Below are 21,578 nucleotides of genomic sequence, written 5' to 3' on the forward strand. Positions count from 1 at the left end.
TTTGAGCGGTTGGGAGATGGGAAAGCGCACAACTCTCTGTAACGTATTGACTTTAGTATATATATACACTAGGGCTGAAACATTTAGTCGACATTATTGACAACGTCGGTGATAAAAAAAAAATTGTCGGCAAACGTTTTGAGTAACGTGCAGTTTTTATATCGTATATCTGCATAATGTGAAAGTCTGCAATAATGCAGTTTCGCTCCATCAGATTCGGATTAGGCTGAGAAGTCGCTGGCCCAGAGCATTGCTTCAGCTTCTGGTCCCGCTCTGTTTGTACGCAGAATATTAATCCCCTCGGAGATTAAATAGCTGTTCATATAATGTTATGCATTAACTGTTTATTGTATATTGGGGTTTGTGCAACTTTATGTTTGTGCAACTACAAGCTCACCGACGCCCTCCGTGTCAATCTCCTCGGAGAAAGAAAGGCGGAGTGTTAAGCCTGATGCTCAGGGGGAAGAACTGAAGCTCAGGCTTCCGAACCCAGGAATCGGGCAGATCTGAATGGTAAGGTAGGAGATAAGGACGTGCCCGTCTCCATTCTCTCCATTAGATCGATCTGCGAACCCAACGAATGCTGGCGCCACTCCGCCTCTGTGAAAAGCGGGACCGGTATCACGAGGAACGCTGGTGAAGGCTCCCACCTCGAAGAGAGCCCTCCGGGATCGAAGCGTCTGCATCTCCCTCGAGAGCCGACTCAGTGTTCTTCAATCCACGCAAACCACGCATTGACTGTTTGAATCGCCACCCGTGATGTAGCGTGGGCAGGGAGGAACAAACAATCTATAGCGCAATCTAGAATCGGCTTTCAAATGTTGTGTCTTTCCATTGCTCTTAGGCATTATGTTGTTTATTGGGACAGACAACAATAAATAAGACTCACAAGACAGACTTTAGACATGAAAAAGACGCGAAGCTGAAGTCAGGTGCCTTTATAGCTTCTTGGTCGCTACGTCACCCCGCCAGTGACGTTTAGCCTTTCCATTGAACAGATTGCACACACACTATTCAGAGTTGATCTTGCCAAAGACTTTTCCCCAAAGCGCTTGACGCAGCTCGAGTTCCTGAAGAGGAACTCATGATTATCTGTGCATTAGTTAAAGGGTTAGTTCACCCAATAATCAAAATTATGTAATTAATAACTCACCATCATGTCGTTCCAAACCAGTGAGACCTCCGTTTATTTTAGGAGCACAGTTTAAGATATTTTAGGCAAGGCAAGTTTATTTATATAGCACATTTTGTACACAATGGTAAATCAAAGTGCTTTATGTGGCAAGAAGCAGTCAGGTAGGGGAGCCGACCCACCAAAAGTGGATATACATCGACTACACCACCCAGTATATACCAGGACATAACAGCCCTACGAAAGGGCACACAGGTTCTTGGCCAACAGCCAGGGTGAGCATGGAGACAGAGAGTATAAAACACTTGCAATTTATTTACACACACACACACACCTGTAATGGTTCAAACATTAGTTTTTTTTGGATACAATATAAAACATGCCTAATACACAAGTCTACCAGTTACAAAATGACCAGGAAGAGAAAAATAACCAGCAGGGGCCTTTTGGATTATCACCTCACATCATACCACAAACCACTCAATTGTGAAAGGAATACAATTGGCCAAACACCACACTACCCCAAGTGGACACTGAAAGTATTAAACCCCCCACTTTAAAAGATCCAACTCTTAAAATCACATAATTAACTGGTATAAACTAAGACATTCATATCACAACAGTTAAATGGTTACACAACAAACACTAAAACCAAAGCAGCAGTGCAGTCATACTGATGTACATTCATCTTGAACCAAGGTACTGGAAACCCCTGGAAGTGTAGTTACACCTGCGAGAGAGAATTCCAATGTAGCAAAACGCATGGTTGCTTACCACACGAGACCACGGCTGCTAGCATGCAGATTGAAAAAAAGACAACAATAAAACCCCTTTATAAAAAGCAAATCCTCTTCTCAGAATTGGGAAACTAACCTGAAAAAGACCTACTTGCAACACCAACAGGGAGATGCAACAAACCTTATCCTTTCCACAATGATCTAGTACCCAGGATGATGCATCTTGAGTAAATCAAACCATTTTCTTTTTAATAGGATCAATCCCAACACTGATAGGTTCATTGGATTTAAACTGTTTTAACCAATGATGGAGTAGGAACACTGATAGGTTCCCAGGCTGACATGATGTCAACCAATCATATCTGGGCAAATACATTACCCTGCTACATTCACATAAAAGAAAGTAAAATAATAATGAAGAAAAACAATAACAAGAATAAACAAGCAATTTTAAAACTTAAAAAATTATTAGTCGGAGAGCTCTCAGTCCCTCCATTGAAACTGTGTGTACAGTCTAATGTCCATGTCCAGAAAGGTAAGAAAAACATCATCAAAGTGGTCCATGTGACATCAGAGGGTCAGTTAGAATTTTTTGAAACATCAAAAATACATTTTGGTCCAAAAATTGCAAAAACTATGACTTTATTCAGCATTGTCTTCTCTTCTGTGTCTGTTGTGAGAAAGTTCAAAACAAAGCTGTTTTTGATATTCGGTTCGCAAACGAATCATTTGATGTAACCGGATCTTTTTGAACCAGTTCACCAAATCGAGCTGAATCGTTTTAAACGGTTTGCATCTCCAATACACATTAATCGACAAATGACTTAAGCTGTTAACTTTTTTAATGTGGCTGACACTTCCTCTGAGTTAAAACAAACCAATATAATAATATATAATATAATATAATAAAACCAGTAATTCATTTACTCAAACAGTACACTGACTAAACTGCTGTGAAGAGAGAACTGAAGATGAACACAGAGAGGTGCGACAGGTGCAGCAAATCAAAGGTCCGGTGATTGTGATCGGGGATAATGAGTAGTGTGTGGAAGGACCCGTCTCATACGTGACACTTAATACTAAAAAAATGACATTTTTTATATGGTTACATTTTATTTTGATGGTACACTTAATCAATCGAATATAAGCGATTTTGCAACTACATGCCAACTAACTTTCATTAGAGTACTAGTATGCTCAAGAATGGTAGAATCTAGTATGCGTACTTGCAAAGACACTTATAATCGAATAGTTCAATAACTGCTAGTTGACATGTAGTTGCAGAGTTACATACCAACAGCTGTCGAAAGGATGCCATCAAAATAATTAAACTGATATTACAATAAAAATAGTCCAAAGCAAATGTGTCATATTACACATTCATCTGATCTGATATCTTATTTTATGGCTTTTGGAGAGAATTTTCTTTTATTATTAATATTATTATTACTACTTATAAGTGGTCTTTTACCACTTTAAGTAACATCAGAAAAATGGCAAGCTATGAGACTTATAATTCATCATACCTATGGGAAATATCATCCATTGTAAAAGTGGATGCAACGTGTTCATTGTGTTATAAATCATCATACTCTTAAAAACTATAACCACAAATAAGAAAATATTATAATATATTAAAACTGTTCTTATGAATATTCATGAGATGAAACAACATACTTTATGTTTTTTTATAATACATTATGCATTCATTGTAATTGCTTAAGGATACCCTCATAATGTATTATAAATACGGGCTTCATAAAAAAGTGTTACCAAAAGCTCCTTTCAAAAGCCTATTCTTCACAAAGCATTTGATTAGTCAATCATAAGAAATAAAATAAAAAATAATAATAAAAATGAGATGCAAAGAAATATCCAATCGTTAATGATTTCAGTCAGGTCAACGAAGAAGCACATCAATCGACAGACAAACAGTGATGTAATTTCAAGCTAAATATATATTTTAATAGATGTTAGGATACAATTATGCCCTCAAAAAAATGCCATGTAACCGGTTTGACAGTTTTACAGTTAATGTACAGAATGGAGATTGTGGATCTGAAATGCTTGAACTGATAAAACACACTTTACATTGCCATGTAATAAATGAGATGATGTTCAGTCGACCTTTGCTTTGTGTTAAGGTCCTGAACTCTGTTGTAAGACATGGTTTATGGGACAAAACCATTTTTACCAGCACAAATACACGGAGGTCTTCCAGACAGCTCTAAGATCCGAGTGCTTGATTGCGATTGCTTCAGCTTAATTGCAGCAGAACATGCGCACGTCATTGAGAGCGGTGTCGTCTCCTCTTCCTTGTGGCAATTCAACCCGTGTCTTGATACCACAAATTCCTTTTCCCAGACATGTTTGGCTCCAGCCACCCCAATCGCCCCATTTTGTGCCTTCACCCAGCAGGTAAGAACCTGAACTGCATTTGAACCTGGAAGAAATTTGCATGTGGCAACATTATGATAAAATATGTTTTTTTTTTTCAATCAATACTAACAAAACAAGGCAAAATAAATGCTTGGAACTTGTCATTTGACCAGAGTCCTGTTGAGTTAACTTAAGTGAAAAAAAAAAAAAAGTTTCTTTATTTATTATTATTATTATTATTATTATTATTATTATTATTATTACAGAGATTTTACTGTTGGGCAGTAACTAGTTACTAGTAACTAGCTACTGTAATAATATAACTTTTTACAGTAACTAGTTGTGACTAATTAATAATAAGATTTCAGTTATAATATTACAGTTACCATTCATAAAACAGTTAGTTACTCAGTTACTTTTGATTCCTCGACCCCTACTGATTTGAAATCTTTAGTAGAAGTTTGTGGGGAAGATACACAGTTACAACTTCTGTGGGGTGTGAAGGAAAGGTAATGTAACTAATAGTGTATAACATTAACTTTGCTAGAAAGTAAAAAGTAATTAATTAATATTAGTTTTAAAGGGAGTAATACATTAGATTTTGAGGTAACAAGCCCAACACTGATAACAAAATACATGTTTTAAATGCAATATATACAATTAAAAGCATTTTTGACCAAATCAGGATAAAGGATTTTCAGCATAGCACAAAAGCTGATGCTCACTGGATGTTGTTCGCGGCTGTGTCATCACCGCTTCCTTGAGGCTTTTCAACTTTCAGCTGAAAAGCAGTCAAGAATCCAGAAGGACACCATTTGATATCTCTCCAAACACCCCAGCTAAAGAAAAAACAAAAATAATTTTTTTTTTATTTTTAATAACATTCATTTATCTAGCTTCTGAAGAAACTGATTCTTCTTAACATAACAGCTCTTAATAACCACAAACCTGCTACATCGTTACTCTTTAGACTGAGCCCATTACCTGCCTACATCTGACCCAACTGAGGCGTAGTTGGTATATGAGCTTGCTACGCCATTAGCCGTATAAACACAGTGAAGCCGAATCCCGTTGAGCGCAGTATCATCCCCATCACCAATAGGATCTTCCACCTTAAAAACAAAACAAAAATAAACAACACTAAGATCAATTTGAAAGAGGAAAGGGGTCATCTTAACTCTGACATCCAGTATTCCTGATACAGCATCATTACACATTTTGGATGTCTCCTTTATTTGGCCCTTATCCCTATCTGTTTCAGGTCTTAAGAGTCTCTGCTAAAGAGCTGACGAGCTGAATCATGTGTGTTCAAAAACCTTCAGGAATAGGTCCATGAATGTGCATGGTCTAACCCAATCCATAGTCATTTTTAACTTCATGTTTCTTTAAAATTAAGCAGTCACAAAACTTGATTAGGTGCAGTTTCCTTAAAAATACCTGGAATTTAATTACTTACAGCAACTACAGAATTTGTTTATTCTAAGGGTTTGAACCTTCTTTTAACCTTTAAGCTGTAATGAAGTCAATTCTTAGCTTACCTTTAAACTAAAGCCTGCGGCGTACATTCCCATTGGACACATTTCCTTGTGACCCCATGACCCCCATACCCTTCCATTCGACACAGTCAGCTCTGATCTGTAATGTCTGTTGATGCTCCGCTCAGGACGTCTCACTCCAGACTGAGCGCTCACCTGCAGCCCAGTAATGACTAGCAGTGAAAACACCATGGAGATAAAGTGACGCATTGTTGCAGCACTGGCCTGGTCAATTCAAATACTGATGAAATGAATTAATTGATCAAGAAGACACAGAAAGCTTAAGGGAAATGGGTCATATTTATACAACACAGATTATACAACAACATCCAGGAAGCGCTGGACATCCAATCAAAGTACTCAGAGGTCAAACATGACCCTATATGGATATTAAGAAATATAACTACAGTTAAGATGTGTGTACGAGCATATGTGTGTACCAGTGTGTCCAAGATCTAGTTCTCATTTTGTCTAGGTGTGACCATGATGTGCACACAATGAAAGGAAGTTACACAAGTGACAGTAAGTCAAAAGTATCTTAAGATATAAGAAAAATTATATATAATATATATTTAATTAGAATAAGAAATAAGAAAGTTAACAGTCTTCTCAACTCATCTGATGCTTTGCGTGAAGAAATAAATATTTCATAAATATGCATTTTTTTATATCTTATGCAAGGTTATAAAAGAAAAATAGATTACGTAAAGCAAAAATCAGACCTTTAAGCAACAAAATGTTTATTCAATGGAAATATTTCATGGATGTTAAAGTTTCGTTATGGAACCATAAATGCAAACCTATAACCTTTATTTTTAAGTGTTTGTGATATAAATATGCACCCAGAAAGGTAATCGAGTTTATAGTTAACAGGGTTGACAGTATTACACTCAAATTTAATGTACACTGTAAAAACTACTACTACTAATTGCATTACTTTCACAGTAATTTACAGTAAAAAAAAAAAAATGTAATGTAAATTACAGTAAAATCACAGTTGTGTACAGTCATTTCACAGTTATTGATTTCACATCATTACTGTAATTTCACAGTGCATAACTGTATAAATATAGTTATCAGTTGTAACTTGAACAGTAATTTATTGTGTTTCAGCTGTAAAAGTAATGCAATTAGTAGCCAGTAATTAACTGTAAACTTACAATTTAATACAGTAATGCAATATGATGACATACAAGTAGTAAAAAAAAAGATTAAACAATAGTTTCCACAATTGATTTTATTTTCAATAAAATTGATACAGCAATATCATAACAAATGTTGCAAGAGTCATTGCATAACAGCGGGCAAGAGTCGGCAACAAGATGGCATTCAAAAAACACAGCTAGAGGTAAATACCAAAACAATAGGTAGAAGTGAAGGTCTTGACCAGAAAGGCAGTCCAACATATTCAGTGGCGATATGGCAAGTAAAAACGGAGAGAGCCAACAATGACCAGAGCAAATGAAAAAAGTAATACCATCAAACAAATAACATGACAACCCAAGCCCCAACACACAGGTTTCATGCGAGTACATACTTAAAGGAGAACTCCGCTCAATGTAAACATTGAGCTAATTTTTTAGTAAATTTGGAGTGCTGTCAGTACAGAGAACAATGACAAAAATCAGTGTTGCTTACACTTGTTATCCTCTTTTTAAAATTTGCACCCTGTTGACTTCAATGGGGCAATATTTTAAACCTGCTTTTACCCTCTTAACATCCTTGATGTGTCATTTCAAGTGCACAGCCAATGTGAGTGATTCCTTCAGAGTGAACACGAGTGAATCTGACTGCAGTAGATGTGAAAACTCTGAATTAAAATTAAGTTATTTCGGCCAGCGCTCATACCTGTATTTACATCCTGTTTTCGGTTTAAGTCCAAAGAAGTCGATTGTCAAGTTCACGTGCGTGATCATAGGTAACTAAACATATACTAAACAAAAACTTCATTTTTATTCATATTTTTCACATTTACTTCAGTCAGATTCACTCGTGTTCACTCTGAAGGAATCACTCTCATTGGCTGTGCACTTGTGATGACACATCAAGAGCCGCATTTCTGTCGGGCCAGTGCGAGCCAGGGCTTAAAGAGGGCCGGGTGGGGCTCATAGCCCCGGGCCAGTAGCACCGAGGCCAGAATAGCGCAGGGTTTCCAAAGTGGAGCTTGAAGCACCGCTGCACGTCACTAAAACACGCCCTTTACACGCCTCTCAGAACAACGTCATGCAACCTCAAAATTTCAACATCAAAGAGAATTTATCAGAAAACTAAGAAATAAGTCACTGGAACATGCACGATCACAAACCAAACATCAATCAAGTTATTTCAAACATTCGCTGCTGACTGAAAGTGAGTTTTGAGCTCAACTGATTTACTAAAGTGGCCCAAGGTTTTTGTCGGGCCAAAAAACCCTGGCCGTTGGCCCCGAGGAAGCCCCGGCGAGGCACGATCAAGCCATGGAAGTGACAGTGGAAACGCGACTGGTCCTGGCATGCACTAGCACGCCCGGTCTTAGCTCGATAGTGGAAACACGGCTAATCAAGGATGTTAAGAGGCTAAAAGCAGGTTTAAACATTGTCCCATTGAAGTCAACAGGGTGCAAATATTAAAAAGAGGATAACAAGTGTAGTTCTCTGTACTGACAGCACTCCAGATTTACCAAAAAATTAGCTCAATGTTAAAATTTACCGGAGTTTTTCTTTAACACAAAATCTAATTATGTTGTCATCCATTCAAAATCCACAAGTTTGCGCAGCAGAGAACAAACTTGCTGATTGATGCCTCCCTGCTTCTTCTTGGACTTAGATCCTGTATCAGGGTTGATGCCCAGGAAGCACCTAAGACCACAAAAAAAAAAAAAAAAAAAAAAAAAACATTTCAAAGTCTGATTCCCTATTTTTGTTATATATTTGAAAATACAGTCTAACATTAGAATATATTTTACACTGATTATTTTTCAATAATCCATTTAGTTTTTCTAATTTCCTATTTGACTCTGACCACAACAGCACAAGCTAAACACCTTAGGGTAAGAGGTGCTCATTCCTGTAGCTGGATATCTACCTTTTGTTGGATCAAACTGAACTCTGCAGGAAGGTAGATATCCAGAAATAGGAATGAGCACCTCTTACACAATGTGTTTTAAAAACAGTCTTAATTTTATGGACGGAAAGACAGCAGTCATGATATACAGTGAAATGGGATTATTAAACTTAAAAAAAGACAGTTTAAAGACATGCAATTGCACGTTTGAAAGTGAAAACTGTTGCACATCCACCAGGTTTGAGTGGTTTCAGAGCAGTTTGGGTAACACTTTAGAATAAGGTTCCATTAGTTAATGTTAGTTAACTACTTTCGTTAACATGAACTAACAAGAACAATCCTTCTACAGCATTTATAAGTCTTAGTTCATGTTAATTTCAACATTTACTAATGCATTATTTAAATCAAAAGTTGTGCTTGTTAACATTAGTTAATGCACTGTGAATTACCATGAACTAACAATGAATAACTGTATTTTCATTAACTAACATTAACGAAGATGAATAAATACAGTAATAAATGTATTATTCATTGTTTGTTCATGTTAATTAATACATTAACTAACATTAACTAATGGAACCTTATTCTAAAGTGTTACCGCAGTTTGTAATAATGTGCAGTACTCAAAGAAATGGTTAACTTAAAAATTAAAATTTGCTGATATTTGTTGATAATTTATATTTGTATTTTGGATTGTCATTCCATCATTGGAAGCTCCATTCACTTTAGCCCAAAAAGAAACCCTAAAAATCTTGAATTCTGTTCTGATGAAGAAATAAACTATAAATTATCAGCAAATTAAAAAGTTTTGGGGGAACTGTTCCTTTAATAAGTACTGTTTACATTGTTTATAATATGCTGTTGATGAATTTTGAGTTTACTTTATGGCATTTACATTTCTGAACATATTTTGCTATTCATTTTAATAATGGAGTGAGATTTTTTCAGACATGGAATGGTAATAGGAACATCTGTACCTAATCTGTTCACCGTGTTTTGCCTAGGGATGCAATGTTCAAGTGAAGTCTGTCTCTTCATCACAGTGAAAATACAATACATTAACAATTTAACACTGGTATCAGATTGGTACTCGGTATCGGCCGATAAAGGTCTTAAAGGGAGGGTTCGGAGTAAAATCAACCTAGGCTCCTTTGCACCATGACCTCGAGCCAAATACCCCCCAGAAGCCTTTTTACCCTTGGTTGAACATTATTAAAGTTAGAGCTTATTTAGAGATATCAGCCGGATGGCTTAGTGCAGGCGCTAATGGATCCTGTATCTGGTAAATTACCCCAATAATAATGCCCAGAATGATGCCAAACTTCTACAGTAGTACAAATAGTATGTAATCATAAAACAAGGCCTTTGAAAGTTTGAAAGTACATCAGTAGTTTATTTAAATAACACTTGCCTGACGGCTCATGCTACTGCTAACCCAGACGTCGACGTCACTTCAGTGGCTTGGGAAAAGCACGTAAAGGTCCTGGAAGAAAGCGCTGCATAAAGAAACTCAGAAATATTGGATGACCTGAAATTAAACCATAAATATGGAATCAATGAAAACTAAAACGGAAAAAAACTAATTTGGGGGAAAAAAAGCTGATTTCATAGGGCCTTACGTTAGACATTACCTTGGACAATCAAGCGAGGTGTGCTCGGCAATGGTCATCCTTTGGACTTAGGCAGCTGTGGCAGATGACTGTAAAGTAAGTTTATACAGAAAACATTTTTATAGATGCAACGGGGTGCAAAGTACACTGCCTTTGACTTTAAACCTTATATTCAGTAACAACTTTACTGAATATACATTAAAAGAAAACTTTTACCAATAATTGAAAAAGTGTTTGCAAAACGTCTCTAGGTTACGTATGTAACCCTAGTTCCTCGAGGGAACGAGACGCTGCGCCAAAAGCGCTTTGGGGAACGCGCCCAGCGTGCGCGACTCTGAATATCGTGTGAAATCAGACCAATGGAAGAGCGTGACGTCACCGGCGGAGTGACGTAAGCGACCAGGAAGCTATAAAAGCACGTGCCACGCAGCTGGCGTCAGCTTCGAGTACCAGCAAGCGCCGGCAGGGGTGCCGGGGGTATGGCTCCGAGACGCAGCGTCTCGATCCCTCGAGGAACTAGGGTTACATACGTAACCTAGAGACGTTCCTCTTCAGGAACTCGAGCTGTGTCAAAAGCGCTTTGGGGAACGAGTACCAACGCCGCCAGACTACCAAACCCCTGCCTAGTGTGTATCCGAAGAGCACAGCTTAGGTCAGGAGGACTGAAGCGCCTGGAGTGACTGGCATGTCTAGGCCATAGAATTTGACAAACGTGGAGGGCGTGGACCATCCCGCAGCGTTGCAGATGTCCAGTATGGATACACCTGCTAAGAAGGCCTTGGAGGCCGCCATACCCCGAGTAGAGTGAGCCTTGGCTCCCGACAGCGGGGGACGACCAGAGGACTCATAGGAAGCGTTGATAGCCTCAACTATCCAACGACTGATAGTCTGCTTAGAAGCAGGAAAACCCCTCTTGGGGGGACCGTAGCATACGAGCAATTGATCGGTCTTTCTCCACAGGGCAGCTCTGTGGACGTATGCGTCCAGCGCTCTAACTGGACACATACAATTTAGCTTCGCCTGGTCGGGCTCCCGAAAGGGAGGAGGACAGAAGACCTGCAGTACGACAGGTTGTGGTGTAACAGAGGGAACCTTAGGAACATATCCCGCTCGAGGGTATATGAACGCTTTAGTCATGCCTGGTGCATATTCAAGATAAGTAGGGGCCACAGAGAGGGCCTGAAGGTCTCCTACTCTCTGGAGGTTTTAAGTGTGAGATGTCTGTCTGAGATATCTTGAATAGGTTCAAATGGGGGTCTGCACATTGCCTCTAACACCACAACCAAGTCCCACGGGGGAATACGGGACCGTACTGGAGGTTTCAGCCTCAGCGCACCGCGGAGGAAACGTGTAACTAGGGGGTGTCTTCCCAAAGACTGGCCATCGAGAAGGGCGTGGTAGGCCGCAATAGCCGCCACGTAAACCTTCAACGTGGAGTGGGTCAACCCTGCAGAGAGCCTAGCCTGTAGAAACTCCAGAACTGTACCAATCGGGCAGTTTGCTGGGTCTAACTGGTGGTCTCTGCACCATGAGGTGAAGAGTTTCCACCTCAGGGCGTACAGTTTCCTCGTTGAGGGAGCTCTGGATTGGAGAAGGGTCTCAACAACCTCGGTTGAGAGACCGGCTGCTAAAAGTTGTGCCCCCTCAGGGGCCACACCCACAGCTTCCACAACTCCAGGCGAGGGTGAATTATCGTACCCTGCGCCTGCGAGAGAAGGTCTGTCCTGATCGGTATCTCCCACGGAGAGCCGTCGAGGAGCGAGACTAGATCTGAGAACCATACTCGGCCCGGCCAGAACGGGGCTACTAACAACAGATGGACCCCGTCCCGGCGCACTCTCGCCAGAACTCCCGGGAGCAGAGCAATAGGGGGAAATGCGTACAGACGAAGCCTCGGCCAGGTCTGTACCATAGCGTCCAGTCCCAGAGGAGCTGGATGAACTAGAGAGAACCAAAGGGGGCATTGAGACGTCTCTTGAGATGCAAATAGGTCTACTTGAGCCCTGCCAAATATTCTCCATATCTGCTTCACTACTTGTGGGTGAAGTTTCCATTCCCCGGGCCTCGGCCCCTGCCTCGACATTATGTCTGCTCCCACATTTTGTTTCCCAGGAATATATACTGCTCTTAATGAGAGGAGTTTGCTCTGGGACCACACCAGGATCTGGTGTGCCAGCTTGTACAAAGGGCGCGAACGCAGACCTCCCTGGTGGTTGATATAGGAGACCACCGATGTGTTGTCGGTGCGCACCAACACATGGTGACCCCTTAGGTCTGGGAGGAAGTGCTTCAGTGCACGAAAAACTGCTAGCATTTCTAGACAATTGATATGCCATGTTCGATGGCGATCGCTCCACAGACCACGGGCAGGGTGGCCACTCATGACTGCACCCCAACCAGTGAGGGATGCATCTGTTGCTAGCGTTACACGGTGACAAAGAGCTCCCAACACCAGGCCCTGTTTCAAGACCCAAGGTTTCTTCCACACATCTAAGGCACGTAGGCAACGCCGCGTGACCTTGATAGTGCGAAGTAGATTGCCCCTCGGGGAAAATCCCTTGGTCTTGAGCCACCACTGCAGGGGCCTCATGTACAGCAGGCCAAGAGGTATCACGTTGGACGCAGCTGCCATCAGACCCAACAATCTCTGAAATTGTTTGACAGTGAGTGACTGGCCTTCTTCGACTCTCTCGACTGAGATGCGGATCGACTCGATACGAGCAGGGGACGATCGTGCCTGCATCATGGTCGAATCCCATACTACGCCTAGATAGGTGGTTCTCTGAACCGGAGAAAGCACGCTCTTCTTGGCGTTCAGTCTCAAACCCAGCTCCCCCATATGTGCGAGGACGACATCTCAATGCCGAACCGCAGCCTGCTCTTACTGAGCTAAGATCAACCAATCGTCGATATAGTTGAGAATGCGGATGCCCTGCATGCGCAGGGGGACCAGAGCCGCGTCTACACATTTTGTGAACGTGCGGGGTGAGAGTGTAAGGCCGAAGGGAAGTACTCGATATTGGTAATCTTCGCCCCCGAAAGCGAACCTCAGAAACTTCCTGTGATGTGGAAGGATGGATATGTGAAAATATGCGTCTTTGAGATCTATTGTGACAAACCAGTCCTCTGACCTGATCTGCGCTACAACTTGCTTGATTGTGAGCATTCTGAATTTTAGTCTCATAACTGAACGATTTAAGACCCTCAAGTCTATAATCAGACGCAGCCCCCTATCCTTCTTCGGAACTATGAAATACCGGCTGTAAAATATGGACTCCCTGTTTTGAGGAGGGACCACCTCGATGGCCTCCTTCTCTAATAGGGTTTTCACTTCCTGTTCCATAACCAGACCCTGCCTGAGGCCGACTATTGTCTGAACGACCCCGTTGAATACTGGCGGCACGGAGCCGAACTGAATGCGGTAGCCTTTTTCTATTGTGTGCAGGACCCATCGAGATACATTTGGCAGTAGTTTCCACGCTGCTAAATAATCTACTAAGGGAATCAGTCTCTCGAGACTGATCTCTGGTGTAAGAGGCCCCCGCAGGGGCGGCGAGCGTCTCAGCCCCGCTACGCGCACGGGCGGAAGATACTGAGAGCGATGCCCGCTGGGACCTGCAGCGCCCTGGAACACTGGCAGGGTTGGCAGACCGGCCCCCAGAGGGCGCTGAGGGGAGACGGACACCGTGTACTGCGGTGTGTACCGCTCTACCCCAGCAGAGGCTGCCCTCTGAAACCCTGGGTTGTTGGCGTCAGGGTTTCTTGGCCGAGGACTTCTTAGCTTCAATGACCGCCCTAAGATCTTGTTTGGGCTGGGAAGTCCTCGGCCGAGAGACTCTCGTTCCCAATGCGGAGGAGCACGAGAGGCGACGCTTTGTTTCTGGGCCTCGCGGTACGAGGAGCTAGGGAGCGGCTGGGGCATCTCCCGCCCAGATGCCCCAAGGGAGCGACGAGGGAGGAACTTATGGAACGCCGCCGCTTGCTTGCGGGCCTCCTGAAACCTGTCGACTACAGAATTGACTGCGTCGCCGAACAGGCCAGTCGGCTGGATCGGGGCGTCCATGAGGCAGACCCTGTCCCGCTCTTTCATATCGGACAGGGTCAACCATAAGTGCCTCTCCGCGGCCACCATAGCTGCCATGGACCGCCCAATCGCTCGAGCGGTCTCCTTGGTGGCGCGGAGGGAGAGATCAGCAGTCCTTCTTAGTTCTGAAATGTCATGGGACTTGATCTCCTCTCCCTCGTCTAGCTCCTTGAGCAGATCGGCTTGGTACGCCTGTAACACCGCCATAGTGTGCAGACACGCACCAGCCTGACCTGCTGCCGCATACCCTTTGCCCACCAAAGCCGATGTTGCTCTTAGTGGCTTTGAGGGCAACGCCGGGGCCTTTTGAGACGACGCCGCACCGGGGGACAGATAGCTCGCGAGCGTCTGTTCCACCCGGGGCTTCGCTCTATAACCGCGCTCTCCCATCCCCACTACGTTCCCATAGTAGTCTGACGAGGGGATGTAGAGGCGGGCCGAGAATGGGCGTTTCCACGACCTGGAGATCTCTTCGTGCAGGTCGGGAAAGAATGGCAGGCCCCGGCTGGGAGGTGGCTGACTCGCGCGCAGGAAGCGTTCATCAAGCTTGCTTCTCTGCGGTTTAGCCGCTTTCTCGGCGGGCCAATCGATGTTTAACTTGGCCACCGCGCGAGTAACCACCTCCAAGAGCTCCTCATACTGCGGCGAGTGGGGTGGCAAATCCCTGTCGAGCGACTCCACATCAACCTCCTCGGAGGAAGAGAGGCGGAGCGTCGACCCCTCTCCCTGAGTGGAAGGAACCGCTGAGCGTGCTTCCGACTCTAGGGATTGAGTGCCTGATCTGGCAGAAGTGGAAGGAGATAGGGACTGGCCCGTCTCCATTCCCTCCACCAGATCCACTTGCGAACCCCACGAGTGCAGCCGCCGTTCTGCCTCAGCAGAAGCAGGACCAGCACCGCGGGGAACGCTGGCGAAGGCCCCCTCCTCGAAGAGGGCCCTCCGGGAACGAAGCAGCCGCACCGACATACGCTCACAGTGCAGGCAGTCGGCCCCCTCGAGAGCCGACTCAGCGTGCTTCGAACCCAGGCAAACCACGCAAAGGCTGTGTATCCCCACCCGTTATATATCTGGGGCTGGGAGGAACACACAGCCTATAACGCGATTTGGAATCGCCAGAATATTTCACTTTCGCCTTGCTTTTGGGCATTGTCTAGGAGCTCTTAAACTGGACAGACAGTTTATTAAAACAGTTTAGTAAATAAGACTCACAGACAAACAGTTTGACATTCACACACAGAGCGCTTGCTGAGAGACGCGAAGCTGACGCCAGCTGCGTGGCACGTGCTTTTATAGCTTCCTGGTCGCTTACGTCACTCCGCCGGTGACGTCACGCTCTTCCATTGGTCTGATTTCACACGATATTCAGAGTCGCGCACACAGGGCGCGTTCCCCAAAGCGCTTTTGACGCAGCTCGAGTTCCTGAAGAGGAACAAAACTTACGTCAGCCTCGAGCACGATGGCATCTTGTGTTTCTTTAAAGTATGTCCATTTTTTCCAGATATCCTATATGAAGATCGAAGGGGAGAATAAACACATTCTTAAAACACAAATAATAAAAGTACAAAGACGGATTAGGGGCCATTCACATATCGCGTCTTCTGAGCGCGCAAGTTCGTTATTTCCAATGTAGGCGCGCGGCATGCGCACTCATAATGCAAGCGATGCGGTTGCTTCATCCTTTCCCGTTTGAAACTCAGCCAAGATGAAGGAACAGCTGTTCATAGCTGTATATGTATACGTAACGCACACGGACTGCAGACGGATTATATGTGAAACAGGCGTTAGAAAACGCAGACGCTTCAGGAGCGCTTCTGCCCGAGCGTTTTCCACGCGTTTTTAGGCGCGATATGTGAACGGCCCCTTAGTCTATTTACCTATGAAGTGCAACCGAAGTAAAGTTACAGTCAAGAATCTCTCAAAAATGATATTTTCGTGGCATGTGCGTTGTCTTTGAATTGAAATTCACAGGAATTAGCTAACGTTATAGCTATTCAAAATGGATGATGACGCACTTTTTTTTCACTCAGATACGAAAGTCTACAAGAAAGAATACAATTTTAAAATGCAAATAATAAAAGTACAACGACAGAAATAGTACATTTTACCTCTGAAGCAATAACTGAAGTAAAGATAAAGTCAACACGGTAAATAATATCTCAGCAGAACTTCTCGTGTGCATCGTCTTCTAAGTTCACAGTGATAATGCAAAATGGATGACCGTGTCAAGCGAGCTACCCTGGGACATCCCGCCCATTCTTCAAGTTCAAACTTTGTAAAGTTAGCCATGCACTAGAGACTAGCCTATATTTTCTTTCAACAAAAAATTTGTTCAAAATTATTCACCTCTCTCCAAAGACTTAATAATTTTCGATTACATTCACTTAAAATAATTGCACAAAACATAGGATCATTAAAAAAAAAATTGCAAGCCGTCCTTTAACAAAACTTAGTAACAAAAACATAATTCATCATAAACAACTGCTGTAAAGCACTTTCTAAGTTTTTAAGGTCATTTTTCGGCTGCTTTCATGCCAATGTCAGGGATTTTCAACCACCACTATGAAACGCTAACTGCTAGCTGCCAGATCTCTAACATCGCATAAATAACTGCTTAGATGCATTTTTGTTTTAACTATATGCACTTTTTATTTACCTCGTAACTTACCTTTATACATCAGATAGTCAGATCGTCAGTGCCAAGAGAAAATTCCTGCGTCGTGTCGTGTCGTTGTGAGCTGGATCAAAGAGAGCATATTATGTCAGACTTATTAAAGTACGGAATTTTCGCTGTTGGAACGTTATGAAATAATTTCAAATAGGTTAAACGATTGCATTACTATTTTGTTGGAAGAATATTTTTTTTGAAGAGAGAGCATACTTACATGTAAAGTAGCCAGACTGAAGATGGCGCCTTCGTTCTCAGCTGAATAGGTATTTTTACAGTACTTTGCTGTCATATCACAGCAGATAGTTAATAGTCAGTGAGCGAATCCGCATTACTGTGATATTACAGTAAAACAATAAAAACATTTTTTTACTGTAAAAAAACACAGTTAAATATTGTGAAAGTCTAAATATAATACAATTAAATATTTTACAGTGTAGTGTTTCTGTAGAGTTCACTGTTCACTCCAAGGAAATGCATGAACTGATAAGACATTTACTTTACAGCGACTGATACTGCATTCAATCAAACATCTGATCATGTCAAGTGGTTCATGGTTCATGTTAGCTCATGTTTTTTTTTTTGTTTTTTTTTAAGTTAACTGCTTAAGTACTGTAATGAAGTATTATTACTTTTTTATATTATACCACTGTAAACAAGAAACTAGTAATTAATTGATGCAAACTGATTTAAATTCTTTTGTAAAGTTTCTCTAAATATACATGCAGTCATTCAATTGAAATTAGTTCATTGTTCATTTAGGTAGGTTCAGTAATTGTGTAAAGTCCATAAATTATGAAATGAGTTTAATTAATCTATAAAGAAGTTCTGGAAAAAACACTGATGCAATTATACAACTCAAGTTCAGTTCAGTTCTCGTTCAATAGAGTCTATGCAGTCAACTTAATAATAATGGATTATATCAAGTGTTCCCATCTAAGCCAGCCAATGGCGACAGCTATAGCTCCATCGGTGACAGAAAAGGAGGAAAAACCTTGGGAGAAGCCAGGCTCAGTTGGGGGCCCACTTCTCCTCTGACTAGACGGCACCAGCATGGTGTGGTTTAGTTCCAGGCTGCATCACAAATCAAAGTTTTGTGGACTGATATCTTTATGAATATTTCATCCAGCTCCTTCTGATCTTGAAGATCCGGTCCATCATTGCACAGTGTTCTGCCCTCACTGTTAGACTCAAATACAGCTATGCAGATAGATAAACTCCTCAACAACTGACAGGTGTGATGTCCTTATTTTGATCTATCCTTCTATTACCGACAGAGTGAAACTACAAAAGAAATAAATAAACAGCATGTAGACTGTATTTTAATGTATGTTCACATGTATCTATGCAAAGTCTGGCTAACATTTATCAAAACTAAAACTATCAAATATAATCTTGTTTAACATAAATGTTCATGAATATTGTCTTCAAGACTCATATTAAACATAAAATAGTCACAAGAAATGCTTTCTTGACAACAAAGAAGGATGAATGCAGATCACATCAGAAGTGCACACTCCCTTGCCTGACGTCCATAGGATGTCAACCTTAATTCTTAGGACCGTTGGCTACATTCATTGGAGTTGCGCAGCCAGTGGTGGACGAAGTACACAAATCAAGTACTTGAGTAAAAGTACAGATACATATGGTAAAGTATTACTCCAGTAAAAGTAAAAGTACTCCTTTTTCAATTTTACTCAAGTGAAAGTACAAAAGTACTAATTTTTTTATGTACTTAAGTAAAAAAGTACTGTAAGATAGATGTTTGCAATTTTATATAGGCTACTTAATTTAATTTTATATTAGCACATTTTTTTATAATCCTACTGCTCAAAATACCTTGGATTTTTTCAAAATAACCACTATATGGAGTCAAGATATATTTTTGTTGTTGATATGGACTAAGCTGATGAGAGTAATGTTCACTGTGAAGCTTACACTGTGATTTACCTGAGAGAAAACAGAGCTGACCATCTGATCTTTACCAGTAAGAACAAAGTATTTTAAAGTTAGTTGTTTTACAGAACATCAAAGTTACAGTACAGAGCAAAAGTTTGGACACACCTTCTCATTCAAAGAGTTTTCTTTATTTTCATGACTATGTAAATTGTAGAGTCACACTGAAGGCATCAAGGGCTATTTGACCAAGAAGGAGAGTGATGGGGTGGTGCGCCAGATGACCTGGCCTCCACAGTCGCCGGACCTGAACCCAGTCGAGATGGTTTAGGGGTGAGCTGGACCGCAGACAGAAGGCAAAAGGGCCAACAAGTGCTAAGCATCTCTCGAGGAACTCCTTCAAGACTGTTGGAAGACCATTTCAGCTGACTACCTCTTGAAGCTCATCAAGAGAATGACAAGAGTGTGCAAAGCAGTAATCAAAGCAAAAGGTGGCTACTTTGAAGAACATACAATATGACATATTTTCAGTTGTTTCACACTTTTTTGTTATGTATATAATTCCATATATAATTCCACATGTGTTAATTCATAGTTTTGATGCCTTCAGCGTGAATCTACTATTTTCATAGTCATGAAAATAAAGAAAACTCTTTGAATGAGAAGGTGTGTCCAAACTTTTGGTCTGTACTGTAAATATGACATGATAATAAGGCCTGAAGTTAGAAAGAACATTTTAAGGAAAAAAATAATAAAAGAATTTTCATAATGATTTTTTCCTTCTCAAATCTTGTCTGTGATTTAAAAACACCTATGGCCAAATGGGGTGCATCTCTTCCCACTGATAATTACTGTAGTTACCATGTTCTGAACATCACATCCTTTCTTTTCTAACCAGATATATATATATATATATATATATATATATATATAGGTGGCTGAATAAAAATATTTGGAGATTATTTATAAAAATTACATCAATTTAGCACCAACAAGCTTGTTAGCTAGACAGTTAGCATCAGCTAACAATATTTACTTATTTTCAGTACGATGAACATTCATGTCTGTCTACTCGTCTAGTTAATCCAAACAATATACATATGTATAACGTTACTGTCGATAAACAATATAAAAACAGACGTCACAAAGGACATTTTAATTAAACTGTTAACATTAAGGCAGCGGTGAATTTGAACGTGCATGAGTTATTGTATTTAATCTGTGTTATTTTATGGGTTTTTTTGTTGTTGTTGGTGGGTTTTTTTTACCTAGAATTGATGTGTCTGCATCGTCTGCACTCGAGCATTTCAGTGGGCTTAAATAGATCACTCTTTACAATGGATTTAGTTCCCAAACAACTGACAGTTTTGACCCAAATATGATTTTCAATTACAATAATTAATCCAAAATTTCGATATTAATAACTTACTTTTAGCAACATCAGATGCACGCGCGCTCACAAGATCTCCCAGTTCTTACTTCTGGGGACTCACACTAAACGGTTCATTTGAATCAGTGAGTGGTAGACTCCAGAACAGCTGCAATCGGATCATTCTAATTCCTAAACGAATCATTTGGTGTGATTCGCGATCCGATTTAAAAGTTTATTTTGAAAAGATTCAGTTCGTTCATGATGAATCAGACACTGCTTCTGCGTGTCGGAGCACATGATATTATAGGGAGTAACGATATGTTTTATGAAATGTAGTGAAGTAAAAAGTAAGATTTTATGCTTTGGAATGTAGTGAAGTAAAAGTAAAAGTTGCTCAAAATAAAACTACTCCAGTAAAGTACAGATACTTGAAAAATGTACTTAAGTACAGTAACGAAGTAAAACTACTCCGTTACTGTCCACCACTGTGCGCAGCAAAAGTACAGTATATGTAACTGGTCTCAAGAAATCTTGACTGGGGAAGGTATTGACCACAACTCCCATTGGCCATTGACATCTTTTGGCTTGGTTGTCTTTTGGAAGTACAAGATCTCCTACTTGTAGATTTGGCCTTTTCATCTGCCATTTTCTTCAATCTTGCAATGATGGCAAGTACTGAGTTCTCCAGCGGTTCCAAATTACATTAGAAAGATGCTGTAGAAAATCCAGTCTTCTGGTTAAGAAGTGTAGCAGGTGTTAAAATGAAGGGACAGTCGGGATCAGATGAGACAGGAATAAGAGGTCGAGAGTTTACGATAGCTGTTACTTCTGCAAGAAGGGTAATAAGAACTTCATGGGTCAGCAAATTAACTGAGTTGGCAGTCAACATTGAGTTGAGAATGCGCTTCACAATCCCAATCATGCACTCCTAACTTCCTCCCATGTAAGGAGCATGAGGTGGGTTAAAGACCCATTTGCCTTCATCTTGTCCAAGAAATCTTGTATCTCCGGGTTATCACACTGGTTTGAGGTTATACAAAGCTCCTTGCATGCACCCAGGAAGTTGGTTCCACAATCAGACCTGATTTGCTTTACTGGTCCATGAATGGAAATGAACCGTCGTAAG

At 41.2% G+C, this 21,578-nt stretch overlaps 1 protein-coding gene across 2 annotated transcripts in view; it reads right to left on the bottom strand.

Annotated features, from left to right (window-relative positions):
- Positions 1 to 3,809: 3,809 nt before the first annotated feature.
- LOC127933509 (vitelline membrane outer layer protein 1) overlaps positions 3,810 to 21,578 on the bottom strand; it is a 38,663-nt gene continuing 20,894 nt past the window's right edge. The window contains exons 2-5 of one of the 2 annotated variants that reach the window (XM_052530545.1): positions 5,787 to 5,939; positions 5,233 to 5,360; positions 4,974 to 5,087; positions 3,810 to 4,312 (exon numbers count right to left, since the gene is read on the bottom strand). In XM_052530545.1, the coding sequence (XP_052386505.1) occupies positions 4,132 to 4,312; positions 4,974 to 5,087; positions 5,233 to 5,360; positions 5,787 to 5,939 (576 nt within the window). In that variant the 3' untranslated portion in view covers positions 3,810 to 4,131. Of the gene's footprint in view, positions 4,313 to 4,973; positions 5,088 to 5,232; positions 5,361 to 5,786; positions 6,062 to 21,578 lie in introns of those variants that run through there. The other variant, XM_052530542.1, reaches the window with a different exon arrangement.

This window comes from Carassius gibelio, chromosome A17 (assembly GCF_023724105.1).
Source record: "Carassius gibelio isolate Cgi1373 ecotype wild population from Czech Republic chromosome A17, carGib1.2-hapl.c, whole genome shotgun sequence".
Classification (NCBI taxonomy): domain Eukaryota; kingdom Metazoa; phylum Chordata; class Actinopteri; order Cypriniformes; family Cyprinidae; genus Carassius; species Carassius gibelio.